Here is a 13,250-nt window from a genome sequence, read left to right as displayed (position 1 = left end):
TCCTATAAATGGTGTGGGTCACGGTAATACAAAACAGAAGGAAAGGGGTTAGGGTCAGCCAACTCGAGTTATCCACTGTTTGTCACTTGCCTTCACGCAGCGTAAAGGTGAGTAGGATGTGCGCTCTCCGAAGGAACTTCAGTGCGCAAAGGGATCTCAGATGGGGGCATTGAATTGGAATACATCAGAATAGTGAATATGGAACCAAAATATTACATGGAGCACTGGACCTCTCAGTAAAAATTGATTAAAAACATTTTAGGGACAATTTTCAGCAGAGGCAAACTTGATCATTTATGGACAGCAGTTGTGAAGGTGGATAACACTTTGAACTTCTTACCATCCGTTATAATCATTAGTCACTGATTTGTTCTCCTCTTTATTTTATTTATTTGCAAAACAATAAGATTATGATAATTAGAAGACAAAAGAGAAGTACACGTGCAGCGTGTATGGAGAGGTAAAAAAACAAAACGAGGCTTGTAAGAGCTTTACAAGCCCCGTTTTGTTTTTTTTACCTCCTTTCAAATTGAGAAAAATAAAGAGTCATCGAATGGAATAACTAATAGTTTTATTTTTTTTACAAATGCCAGATGTTACTCAAAAGAGACAATCACCAAAAGCTATGCCTCGAAAAGTTGCGTTTCCTGAGATGGGGGTCATTGTCTAAATGCCTCTGATAGGCGTGAAATAGAGGGTGATTCTGTTACAGATGTCGTGAATGTAATTCCATTTACTGACTCATATCACACACTCGTATTACAAGCAAACCCAAAAAATAGTAGCCTATATTTACCACATAAACAATATGCCTATAATTATTTAAAATGGTCTATTTAACTTTTTACACTCGTGGAAATGGGCTTATATGGATAGGGATAAATGTAAATGTTTCTTGCAGAAGAAATATGAAAACCATATGCATAACAATGGTATCAATTGAAAGGGAACAGTTTGAAAATTATGGGACAATTATTAGACACAACGGTTCACCTGACTGACACAAGACTGAATCCAAACATTACGTTGTTGATTTTATGTGCATTTTACTTCTCGTACTTCTCGTGCATTTTACTTCTATGTGCATTTTACTTCTCGCGGCATTTGTTGATAACGAAATCTGAAAATACTATGGAAACATTCAGTAACATGACACGAACATTCCTGGAAAATGCGGGTTAGGTGCAAAATAAGACAAATAAATGACAAGGTTTGAGTGAGAGGACAACCTGGTGTCTCCAAGTGGCCACACACCTCTCCAAATTGTGCACAGTTCCTAAGTCATTTTACTCAAAGAAGAGTCTTCAACTATAAGGTTCTTTTTTTTTTTTAGCTCTCCTAGAGCAAGTACACATAGTTATTTTGTGAGGAACACAACCCTGCATCCCTGCCATCACACAATTACTGTTGTTGTTTACGAAATCCCAAAACAGTCCATTATAAATTGCAATCTGGGTCAGGCGAGCATGATTTAAAAGCATGTTCTGTTGCCAACACGATATTACAGTTTTAGGCTTTCACAATGCAATTCAGGGAAAAATATAATAATTTTGGTGCGCTTTGAAGGGAGTCATTAGTGCATTCTGGTGCATGTTCCGCGGCTAATTTTCTTCACAAAAGACAAACATAGGCTCATTATGTTGAGAACAACACAGGGTAAGACGAAATCTCATATTCTAACTGTACATCAAACAAAGTGATCAGAAACATTGACACTGTAACATGGGTTTTAGGATATGAAAATGTGAAGTGCACATTTGGACTCATGGGTGTTTGGCTTGCTTATATGACATCAAAGTGGTATTTATTATAATCTTCAACGTCTCCTCTTTCAAAAATACATAAAGTCTTCATAATTTACAGCATTTTCCTCAGACAACAAAACATTTGCAAAAGTTTCCCAATTAGCGGGAGTGATGGGGCCAGGCTGCAACTGTCGTATGAGGTGCTCAAGTTCCAACACAAGTTCAGAACAGCTGTCAGTCAAAGTAAAATAAAAACATACAGTGCTGTGAAGTGCAGAGCCAGAGCTTTGACGTCATGTATAGCCACTGCTCTCTGATTTAGGAGTTTATCAGTGCCCAAATTTGCAATTTTCAATCCATATAGGTGCGAATGTAAAGGGCTACAATGTAATGTAGCTTTAAAAACATTATTTCCCCACGTCACTAATTTGTCAAAGTGATGAAAAAAAAGATAACATTATAAATGCTTCTACACGCTGAAAAGATTGAGAAATTGGTAATTAGTCAAACCAAATCTGTGGCCGAACCGACTAGCACTGCATGTTTTGCGCCAAGTTGGAGTTGTGCGCATGACGCACACGTTTGGATCGATTTACAGAGTTGGCATCTATTTCTTCCCACAGTGGCAAATAAAATATAATAAAACTCATTTAAAAACGTTAAAAATATATATCTTGTCTTTCTATTCATCTTAATTTTAACCTTAATGTAACCTCGTGGGTTATTCACTCTTGAAAACAACGTCTAAATGTGACCCCTATAGTGTTGACAGTGTTAACAGTTAAATGTAAGAACATTATAATTTCCCAGACAATGGCCGCACTTCTCGCTGCAGCTGATGTGACCGCAGCTCTGGCTACATGCTCAGGTACGAATTATACCAGTTTGTCAACAAAAATCATCAGGTCCAATTTTTCTTCACTTCAAACCTATTATGTCAGATTGTGTTTCACTTGTGTGTTTCACAAAGTACTCGTTGTATAGTATACTTTCTACAGTGAATAATAGAGCCAGAAAAGATGCTCAATATATCACCAGCATAGACAGATAACACCATAGTGCCCATGAAGCTCATCACTAAGCTAAGGACCCTGGGACTAAACACCTCCCTCTGCAACTGGATCCTGGACTTCCTGACGGGTGCCCCCAGGTGATAAGGGTAGGCAACAACAAGTCTGCCATGCTGATCCCCAACACTGGGGCCCCTCAGGGGTGTGTACTTAGTCCCCTCCTGTACTCCCTGTTCACCCACGACTGCGGGGCCAAACACGACTCCAACACCATCATTAAGTTTGCTGACGACACAACAGTGGTAGGCCTGATCACCGAGAACGATGAGACAACCTATAGGGAGGTCAGATAATTGGCAGTGTGGTGCCAGGACAACAACCTCTTCCTCAATGTGAGCAAGACAAAGGAGCTGATCGTGGACTACAGGAAAAGGAGGGCCGAACAGGCCACCATTAACATCAACAGGGCAGTAATGTAGTGGAGCGGGTCGAGAGTTTCAAATTCCTTGTCCACATCACCAACAAACTATCATGATCCAAACACACCGAGACAGTCGTGAAGAGGGCTCCCTCAGGAGACTGAAAAGATTTGGCATGGGTCCCCAGATCCTCAAAAACTTCTACAGCTGCACCATTGAGAGCATCCTGACCGGTTGCATCACCGCCAGGTATGACAACTGCTCGGCATCTGACCATAAGGTGCTACAGAGGGTAGTGCGTACGGCCCGGTACATCCCTGGGGCCAAGCTTCCTGCCATCCAGGGCCTCTATACCAGGCGGTGCCTGAGAAAGGCCCTAAAAATTGTCAAAGACTCCAGCCACCCTAGTCATAGAGAGTTTTCTCTGCTACCGCACGGCAAGCGGTACCGGAGCACCAAGTCTAGGACCAAAAGGCTCCTTAACAGCTTCTAGCCCCAAGCCATAAGACTGCTGAACAATTCATCAAATGGCCACCGGACTATTTACAATTTACAATAACACATTTGTATATTTGGTACACATTTGAGGCGTTATAGTTGGTTTATTCATCATCATGCTGTACAACTGATATACATGGAGTCCACAGTGAATGAAATGCTGACCTGCAGATTCACCTCTCAACACTGCAGCAAACATAGCAGAAAGTAAATGGCTAAAGAAACAGTAATACAAATATTTACAAAACTTTAAAACAATAAAACTTTAAAACAATAAAATAGAATAGTAGGAGTACTTGATGATGTTGTGAGGGGTCCTTGATGATGTTGTGAGGGGTACTTGATGATGTTGTGAGGGGTCCTTGATGATGTTGTGAGAGGTCCTTGATGATGTTGTGAGAGGTCCTTGATGATGTTGTGAGGGGTCCTTGATGATGTTGTGAGGGGTCCTTGATGATGTTGTGAAAGGTCCTTGATGATGTTGTGAGGGGTCCTTGATGATGTTGTGAGGGGTCCTTGATGATGTTGTGAGGGGTCCTTGATGATGTTGTGAGGGGTCCTTGATGATGTTGTGAGGGGTCCTTGATGATGTTGTGAGGGGTCCTTGATGATGTTGTGAGGGGTCCTTGATGATGTTGTGAGGGGTCCTTGATGATGTTGTGAGGGGTCCTTGATGATGTTGTGAGAGGTCCTTGATGATGTTGAGAGGGGGCCTTGATGATGTTGTGAGGGGTCCTTGATGATGTTGTGAGGGGTACTTGATGATGTTGTGAGGGGTCCTTGATGATGTTGTGAGGGGTCCTTGATGATGTTGTGAGGGGTCCTTGATGATGTTGTGAGGGGTCCTTGATGATGTTGTGAGGGGTCCTTGATGATGTTGTGAGGGGTCCTTGATGATGTTGTGAGAGGTCCTTGATGATGTTGTGAGGGGTCCTTGATGATGTTGTGAGGGGTCCTTGATGATGTTGTGAGGGGTCCTTGATGATGTTGTGAGGGGTCCTTGATGATGTTGTGAGGGGTCCTTGATGATGTTGTGAGGGGTCCTTGATGATGTTGTGAGGGGTCCTTGATGATGTTGTGAGGGGTCCTTGATGATGTTGTGAGGGGTACTTGATGATGTTGTGAGGGGTCCTTGATGATGTTGTGAGGGGTCCTTGATGATGTTGTGAGGGGTCCTTGATGATGTTGTGAGGGGTACTTGATGATGTTGTGAGAGGTCCTTGATGATGTTGTGAGGGGTCCTTGATGATGTTGTGAGGGGTCCTTGATGATGTTGTGAGGGGTCCTTGATGATGTTGTGAGGGGTCCTTGATGATGTTGTGAGGGGTCCTTGATGATGTTGTGAGGGGTCCTTGATGATGTTGTGAGGGGTCCTTGATGATGTTGTGAGGGGTCCTTGATGATGTTGTGAGGGGTCCTTGATGATGTTGTGAGGGGTACTTGATGATGTTGTGAGGGGTCCTTGATGATGTTGTGAGGGGTCCTTGATGATGTTGTGAGGGGTCCTTGATGATGTTGTGAGGGGTCCTTGATGATGTTGTGAGGGGTCCTTGATGATGTTGTGAGGGGTCCTTGATGATGTTGTGAGGGGTCCTTGATGATGTTATGAGAGGTCCTTGATGATGTTGTGAGGAGTCCTTGATGATGTTGTGAGGGGTCCTTGATGATGTTGTGAGAGGTCCTTGATGATGTTGTGAGGGGTCCTTGATGATGTTGTGAGGGGTCCTTGATGATGTTGTGAGGGGTCCTTGATGATGTTGTGAGGGGTACTTGATGATGTTGTGAGAGGTACTTGATGATGTTGTGAGGGGTCCTTGATGATGTTGTGAGGGGTACTTGATGATGTTGTGAGGGGTCCTTGATGATGTTGTGAGGGGTCCTTGATGATGTTGTGAGGGGTCCTTGATGATGTTGTGAGGGGTCCTTGATGATGTTGTGAGGGGTCCTTGATGATGTTGAGGGCCTTCCTCAGGCATCGCTTGGAGTAGATGTCCTGTATGGGTGGGAGTACAGTACCTGTGATGTACTGGGCCGTCTTCAACACCTGCTGAAGGGCATTGCAGTCGAGAGCGGAGCAGTTTCCATAACAGACCTTCCAGGATCCAGTTGCTGAGGGTGGTTTCCTGACCCAGGGCCCTGAGTTTGGTGATGAGCTTGCCGCCATCTTGTTTATTTCAAATATTCTCATTGATCAAGACAGGTGAGGTGACAGGTGTCATTCAACGCAACACTTAATTTCTGAGTTGCGCTCATGACATGCGGCACCTGAGAGAAGATTCATACACATTGCTGGATTACTTTATGGAGCAAAAAAAGGATTTTGTTTAATAATGGAACATTTTCTAAATTCAAACGAACCACCTGCAACTAGACATGGAAGTTTAAAAGACATGCGTTGTCTTCATGGTCGGGAATTGAGGAATTATCACCAAGAAAATGTTGGTTGAAAATTCTCTGTGCAAAATGCATTACACTAAGTAACAATCAGCAAGCTGGAACAGTAATACTGGTCTGAGTAGACAACGTTTTATAAGCTACACTAAACCAACATCCCTCCCTCCATCATCTCTCTCTCTCTGGCTGTTCCTGCAGAACTTCTCTGCCGGCGACAGAGTACTCACAGACAAAGTGACCAAGGTTTTCCTGGTGGCTGAGGACGAGGAGACGAGGATGGTGATGGCAAGATTGGAGTTGACAGTAAGAGAACTAACCCAGCTCATCATGGTTGAGGGACACTGCAGGGATGATATGTTGGTGTACTGGTAACAAAGAAATTGGACATATAGCTGGGACCCAGAGTTTTTCCTGACCACATGACGTTAACAAGGAAAAACAACACTAGAGGAGATTTGCTACATTGACTGCCTTGTGTGTATAAGAGCAAGAGGTTTTTGTCTTTTTTTCAGTACTGCTGCAGCAGGCGGACACTGATTTTCTGATTTGTTGACTGCATCGTATTATTCAAACATGAACTATAAGGTCAATATTCTTGGTTGAGCATATTTTGCACAATACTAATGATAATTAAACTCTATCCACTTTTTACAGAGTTTCTTGCCCTTGTAAAGGCATAATTGTCCATTGACCAAGATCCACCGCTTTTCACGGAACCAGAATCACTAACTTTCAGCTAAATTCATATTTTTATTTATTTATGCGGACCATATTTCTCAACATGGAGCACAATGTCCTTACAGTGTATTGTTAATGGTATTTGGATGTGTTATAATGATCTGAAAATGGCTTGTGAAAATTGTACAATCGTATCTACACTTTCGAGGAATAGTGAAAACCCAGTAATAAATACTATTTTGGTGTAAACATTGTCTTTCCAGCTTTGCCCCTCGATGCTTTCGAAACCAATGTGGTGAGAAATAAGGCTGTGTTCCAGATGTATAATGTATGTGCTGTCTTGTGAACTCCTATGTCACTATCACACCAAGACAGCACAAACAGATCTGGAATTCAGGCTTTTGGGGAACATTTGAGGAGTTTTCAAATGTATCCTGTGTGTTTATCTATAAGGTCATTGCTAGTGTGAGAGGTTACGAGGGGAGAGAGAGAGACGTGCACCTGTTTTAATAACGCCCAGATCGGAGAGGGGAGTCCTGTAGGATTTGGACCAGGTACTGGAATGCTTCTAGTGTGGGGGAAGTCCTTGGGCATCACTGGTATACTTCCTAAGGGATTTGCAGAGGATATATTTCATATTACTCTGATAGAGCCTTGCAGGTCTGCCCGCCTGCTGCCCCCTCATGGATCCTCCCTCTCTGGATGGCACTTCCTCTTTGGTGAAGGGGACAGAGTGCTGGAGAAAACTGACACTGCAACAGAATGGCCAAGAATAGCCTTGTGTCATTATGTTGAGTCAGCGGGACATTTTAAATACATGTTAAATACAGTGTAACCAGTGTGTGGGGTTCCCTTATAAATACTTAAGGAGATTGTGGTATTTTCAGTCACGTCAGATTGTGTTTATCTGCATAATTTTTGAAAACTTGTGGCACATCTTGCAATGTATTTGTAGGTTGTTTATTTGACATATAATTAAAAGATACTTACAGTAAATAATTCACAGTAGCTAACTAACAATTGTCCTATTATAGCTTATCTAAGATAATTAATTCCATATCCTCTCATTTAACAGTCAAAACATGTACACAGACTGTGTTCAGCCAATCAGTGTATCACTGACCCCATTGGTGCAACATAGTAACTACCCAACTAAGGAATGTATCCGGTAATACAACACGCAACACTTTTGCGACATAAGCGTGCCGCAATCAATTCATTTTCCAGACAGAAAAATAGGTGTCGTGATAGTTTATCCCCGCCCCCACCTCCAGTCAAAGATAGGACAGTGATGCCACCTGCAGAAAAAAATATGTTTGCTATAAACTTTAATATACATTTGCTGTAAAACTGCGTAATGAACAGTTAAACATTATGGTGGAATGGTGCATTGGGTTCTATCCAGTAGCCAAACCATGTGAAAGTAATAAACAGTATATCGACGTTTGTTTTGAGACATATTTTCCTTTATTTTCCAAGTACTCTGAGCGATGTAAAGGGTAACACAAATATACAAATGCAAAGGACTTGAGCGTGCAGTATAGGCTAGACATGAAGTATAGTACAACTTACTGTAGGCTACTCCACATGATCGTATTACATTTATAGGCTTACAGAAGCGGCAGACACTTTTTGGCTATGCACGTTTAGTCCGGGATACACCAATGAATGTGGAAGATCATGCGTAAATTTGCTTTCACGAGACATTGCATGATAAAATCTTAGGCAATCATAAAAATGTTGCAAGTAAATTGCTCTCATGTAAAATATTAAACGTTTAGTGTAGCCTCATTTCTTATAATATGAAAATATTAAATCATAAAAGCATCATATTTTCTCTAAACCAACACGGTTTACGCACAGCCAATACTTCAATGCAATGAATGACTGGAAACTCTTACAAAGACATTCAGAGTAACACAAAATATTTTAAACAGACCTCTCAAGTCCAGCATATGCATGCATATTACATGAACACTACAACCCTCCTTAGAAACTTCACTAATGACCGCGTTGATATCCATAGGCTACAAGAACCTCTCAATATAAACGGTCAGAATCTTTTTAGCAACCGTCGATTCCATCCCTATCACTCAGCAGAACATATTCTTAGCAATGGGGGATATTATGGACTTTTTTCAAACGCACCTTTTAAGCATCTTCATTTATGAAACTTAAAATAGATCGGATCTCTTGCCAGTGGACAATCCCCCCACCCCCTCCGGTGTCGGTTACATTATGCCTCGGGTTTCGGTTGAGTGAAAGTATATAAGGTCAGCAGTATCGATGGAAACATCACTCGCTGCAGTCGCCTGAAGTCTTCTCTATCAACCGTTCACCAAAGACGTCAGAGGTGAGTTTCAGTGCGGTGCGAAGGAAGTACAGGAACCCAGGATCCAGAAAATTGCAACAGCATCCAGGCTTTTGCTGTACATTTTCGCATATGCGCTCTTTACAATTTACGTGGGACTGCAAGCCGTTGCGTCATCCAAAACACCCAAAGGCTGAGATGTTGTTTCTGTATTTGGACGCACCCCGGAGCGGGACGGATTTGGACAATTGCAAATCAGTTTCTCAGATGGAACGTTTGGAATGCACATCAACATCTTTATCAAAGACCAACATGTGCAGTGGGCTGCCTTAACTATCAGGGCTTTCCTTTTGGGAACCACTAAAAACGTTTCAATTGGATTTGATATGAATTCCCAAATTACACCCATTGGTCGAGACAGACACATTTGAGGGCAGCTTGACACATTTGATTTGATCTGGCTCATTGCGTTATAATCACCCGGATGGTGAAAGGGGCTCTGCTTTTATCAAAAGACCACCAGCCAAATGCCGGTAAACAGTGGCTGGTCGGTTTGAAATATTTGTTTGACATCCTGCGTAATGAAGTGGATCATCTATTTTAAATTCAATAAAATGGGTTGAGTCGTGCTGAAATTTTGTTTGGTAGAAAGTCTGAGTGTTTGGTGATTTGTTCCTATTTTTTATCATTATTTTTTTGTGCCCTGGTATTGCACAACATAATAATAGTTTAGTACTTGCCTGGTAATAACCTCTCAAACATGTTGTAGATTAAATGCAATGCTCAATACCGAACGTTGAAATGCTAAATCAAAATTGTATTAAAGTAACAATTTCTCCCTTTTTTTCAACATTCAGCTCAAAATGGCCTGTGCCCATCTGTGCAAGGAGGCTGACATCAAAACCGCATTGGAAGCGTGCAAAGGTAGGCCCTAGTTCGTTTACTTCCCCCTCCACCTAAAAAGCCCTTTCAACACAAGTATGTTGTATGATAAATGTGAAATTAGCAATATGAACACACGATTACCTCTCTAGGCTGTAGTTGCATTGTGTGTTTACTTGCAGCTTACACAATAGGCATATATCCTTCATATTTGCGTTACAGCCGCCGACAGCTTCAACTTCAAGACCTTCTTCCATACGATTGGCTTTGCCTCGAAGTCCGCCGACGACGTCAAGAAGGCTTTCAAGGTCATTGACCAGGATGCAAGTGGCTTTATTGAGGTGGAGGAGCTGAAGTAAGAGCCATGCACCATTACAGTACAAATAACAGACAATTGATTAAACCAATGCAGGAGACTGTCCACTTTATCCAATTGTATCCGTGCGCATGCATTGTAAAAGTCAGGGTACATTGGTGCATTGATCTGCATACATTCAAATTAAACTAAACTAATATTTGTGTCTCTTTCTCTAGGCTGTTCCTTCAGAACTTTTGCCCCAAGGCCAGGGTACTTACCGATGCAGAGACAAAGGCTTTCCTCAAGGCTGGTGATGCCGATGGTGATGGCATGATTGGAATTGATGGTACGAAACATAGCATACATGGGATAATCAATTCGTTAACCAATGTCACTTGCATACATACAGTGGTGTAATGTACTTAAGTAAAACTACTTTAAAGTACTACTTAAGTAGTATTTGGGGGGTATCTGTACTTTACTTTACTATTAATATTTTAGACTACTTTCACTTTTACTTCACTACATTCCTAAAGAAAATGATGTACTTTTTACTCCATACGTTTTCCTTCACCCAAAAGTACTCGTTACATGTTGAATGCTTAGCAGGACAGGAAAATGGTCCAATTCATGCACTTATCAAGAGAACATCCCTGGTCATCACTACTGCCTCTTTTCTGGCTGACTCACTACACACAAATTCATATTCTGTCAAATTGATGTCTGAGTGTTGTAGTGTACCCCTGGCTATCTGTACATTTTAAATGCAAGAACATGGTACCATCTGCTTTGCTTAATATAAGGAATTTGAAATTATTTATACTTGTGGTACTTAAGTATATTTTACAAATTCCATTTACTTTTGATACTTAAGTATATTTAGAACCAAATACTTTTAGACTTTCACTCAAGTAGTATTTTACTGGGTGACTTTCACTTTTACTTGAGTAACTTTCTATTAAGGTATCTTTACTTTTACTCAAGTATGACAATTGGGTACTTTTTTCACCGCTGCTTGAATATTAATAACGATGTTTATGATCTGGTGTCAATCTACATTAAGGCCTAAGAAAGTACATGAATGTTATAAGACACTGGAAAGGGTTAATGGTTGTATTTTTCTTTTGCAGAGTTCGCTGTATTGGTTAAGCAATAAAGAGCAACTGACCAAGACCTCACCTGAAGAAACAATATTGCCCAAGACCTCCCCATTTCATCTGAATATAAATACTTTTTATACATTTGCTTGCAAGAAGTTTCCTCCTGTGCGGCACACTGTCCAAAATGATGATTGTGAATGTAGCGCGGATGTGTTCATGTCTTATACGAATTTTGCTTACTGTAAAATCTATGATGCACTTTTCAGGAAAGGACGATAGATAAAAAAAAATCAATATTCTTTTGGAATAAAAGGTCTTTGTATTATTTACTATTTAATTAATCAAATGTGTTTATCTGAGTTCAGATGCCATAAGTTTAACTTCACACACATAAATGGAACCGGTTTATATGAACTGTAATTGAGAAAACGCCTGCCATTTTATTCGCTAATAATTATACATAATAATTCATGACACATAGTCTATTTGTCATGTTTTGCTGATTAAAAAAACACGACGATCATTGTGCAAGTACAAGTTTACACACAAAGGCGCACAGGCACACACAAACCGAGGTGTGAGAGAGAGAGACAGAGAGACAGAGCGAGAGAGAAGGACAATAAAAGTCAATAAAACAAATGACAGCATGGCCAAGCACCAATTTAGATTTTCCGCCCTCATATGAAAATAGGTAACATAAATGTTCTACTTAAACAATATATTCATCCATAATTTACATCCTATCCTAGACTAGAGACTATGATTGGGGGTTCAAGTGATTCCAATCATGTTCGACACAGTAACGTAGAGCATTGGTTCCTAACCGGGGGTACTAGGACCCCTGGGGGTACTTGGCCTATCTGCAGGGGGTACTCGAGAAGACTCATGAGACCATAGACCTACTGGTAAAATGCACATGAGGGGGTACTCCAGGGGTACTACGGCAGAGCTAAATTCAGTTGGTGGTACATTAACCGAAAAAGGTTAGGAACCATTGCCTTAGAGTCTGCATACATACAGTATATATGGCCAAAACACATGCTTCAATATGTTTTATATTGTTTTTAGTCAATCAATGTATGTATAAAGCCCTCATTAAAAACGTCTCTATGGCTTGATGTGCGGTATTACAGTTGACCTACTGACAGAATTTAGCAGCCCCACATGGGAGTATAGTCCATGCGTCGGCGTTAGGAGTCCACTAGATGGCGGCAAACACAAAGACAGTGAGTAATCTTCCCAAGGCAGCGTTTCCCCTAAATATAGCCAGAGGTGCGTACTGAGGTGTATTCAGGGTAGTGAAATATAATATAATGAATATAATAATCATGAAAGCTGATACGATTCCCTCGATAGGTTACATTTTTATCTGAACGTTATCTGTAATATTACACTCTCCTGAACAGGTACTGTGATACTGATGGTATGTCGGGACTGATGATTCAGGGACAACTGTAACATTTTAGCTAAATCTAACCCAACTACGGAAAGAAGTGACTTCGCGTAGCAGGTTAGGAGAACCAACGCAGCAGGTTAAGATAACTAACGCATCAGGATAGGAGAATGAACGTCATTAAAGGGTATGGGTTAGGCTTAGCTAAAATGCTACTTGTCAACAACTGTGATCCCCGACGCTACAACTAGATGAAGCTGTACTCCATCTAGCCACAACCGTAGAAACCATCAGTCCCGACAAACCATCAGTAGGCATATTATATAACACAGGCCCCTGATGTATGTTTGAAGAGTCACATTAAAACGGAGAACGAACCATGAAACAACATCTCGTGCAGCTTTTTAAACCATACACCCACAAAACGGAAAAACGAACTGCCATTGATTTAGGCTACTATAACCATGTCAGGCAGAGCTGTCTGATTTAGTAATTTACTTTTGGTATTGGGCATTTGGCAAT

The 13,250-nt window shown here is 41.1% G+C and overlaps 1 protein-coding gene across 1 annotated transcript; it reads left to right on the top strand.

Moving 5' to 3' along the window:
• The first annotated feature begins 7,971 nt into the window (after positions 1–7,971).
• On the top strand, positions 7,972–11,660 carry LOC139365098 (parvalbumin beta 1). Its single transcript, XM_071102475.1, has 5 exons — positions 7,972–9,097; positions 9,913–9,979; positions 10,160–10,292; positions 10,472–10,581; positions 11,366–11,660. Exons 2-5 carry the CDS (start codon positions 9,919–9,921, stop codon positions 11,389–11,391), a joined length of 330 nt encoding a protein of 109 aa, XP_070958576.1. The 5' UTR covers positions 7,972–9,097; positions 9,913–9,918; the 3' UTR covers positions 11,392–11,660.
• The last annotated feature ends 1,590 nt before the right edge of the window (positions 11,661–13,250 follow it).

Source organism: Oncorhynchus clarkii, chromosome 13 (genome assembly GCF_045791955.1).
Source record: "Oncorhynchus clarkii lewisi isolate Uvic-CL-2024 chromosome 13, UVic_Ocla_1.0, whole genome shotgun sequence".
Classification (NCBI taxonomy): domain Eukaryota; kingdom Metazoa; phylum Chordata; class Actinopteri; order Salmoniformes; family Salmonidae; genus Oncorhynchus; species Oncorhynchus clarkii.
Note: the sequence above shows the minus strand (reverse complement) of the source record. Positions and strands in the feature narration are given on the sequence as shown.

Bases quoted from the DNA above. Each gene is read 5' to 3' on its own strand.
- LOC139365098 (XM_071102475.1), top strand. From the start codon at position 9,919: ATGGCCTGTGCCCATCTGTGCAAGGAGGCTGACATCAAAACCGCATTG. The intron at 9,980-10,159 runs GTAGGCCCTAGT...TTTGCGTTACAG, and splicing joins CGCATTGGAAGCGTGCAAAG to CCGCCGACAGCTTCAACTTC. The intron at 10,582-11,365 runs GTACGAAACATA...TTTCTTTTGCAG, and splicing joins TGGCATGATTGGAATTGATG to AGTTCGCTGTATTGGTTAAG.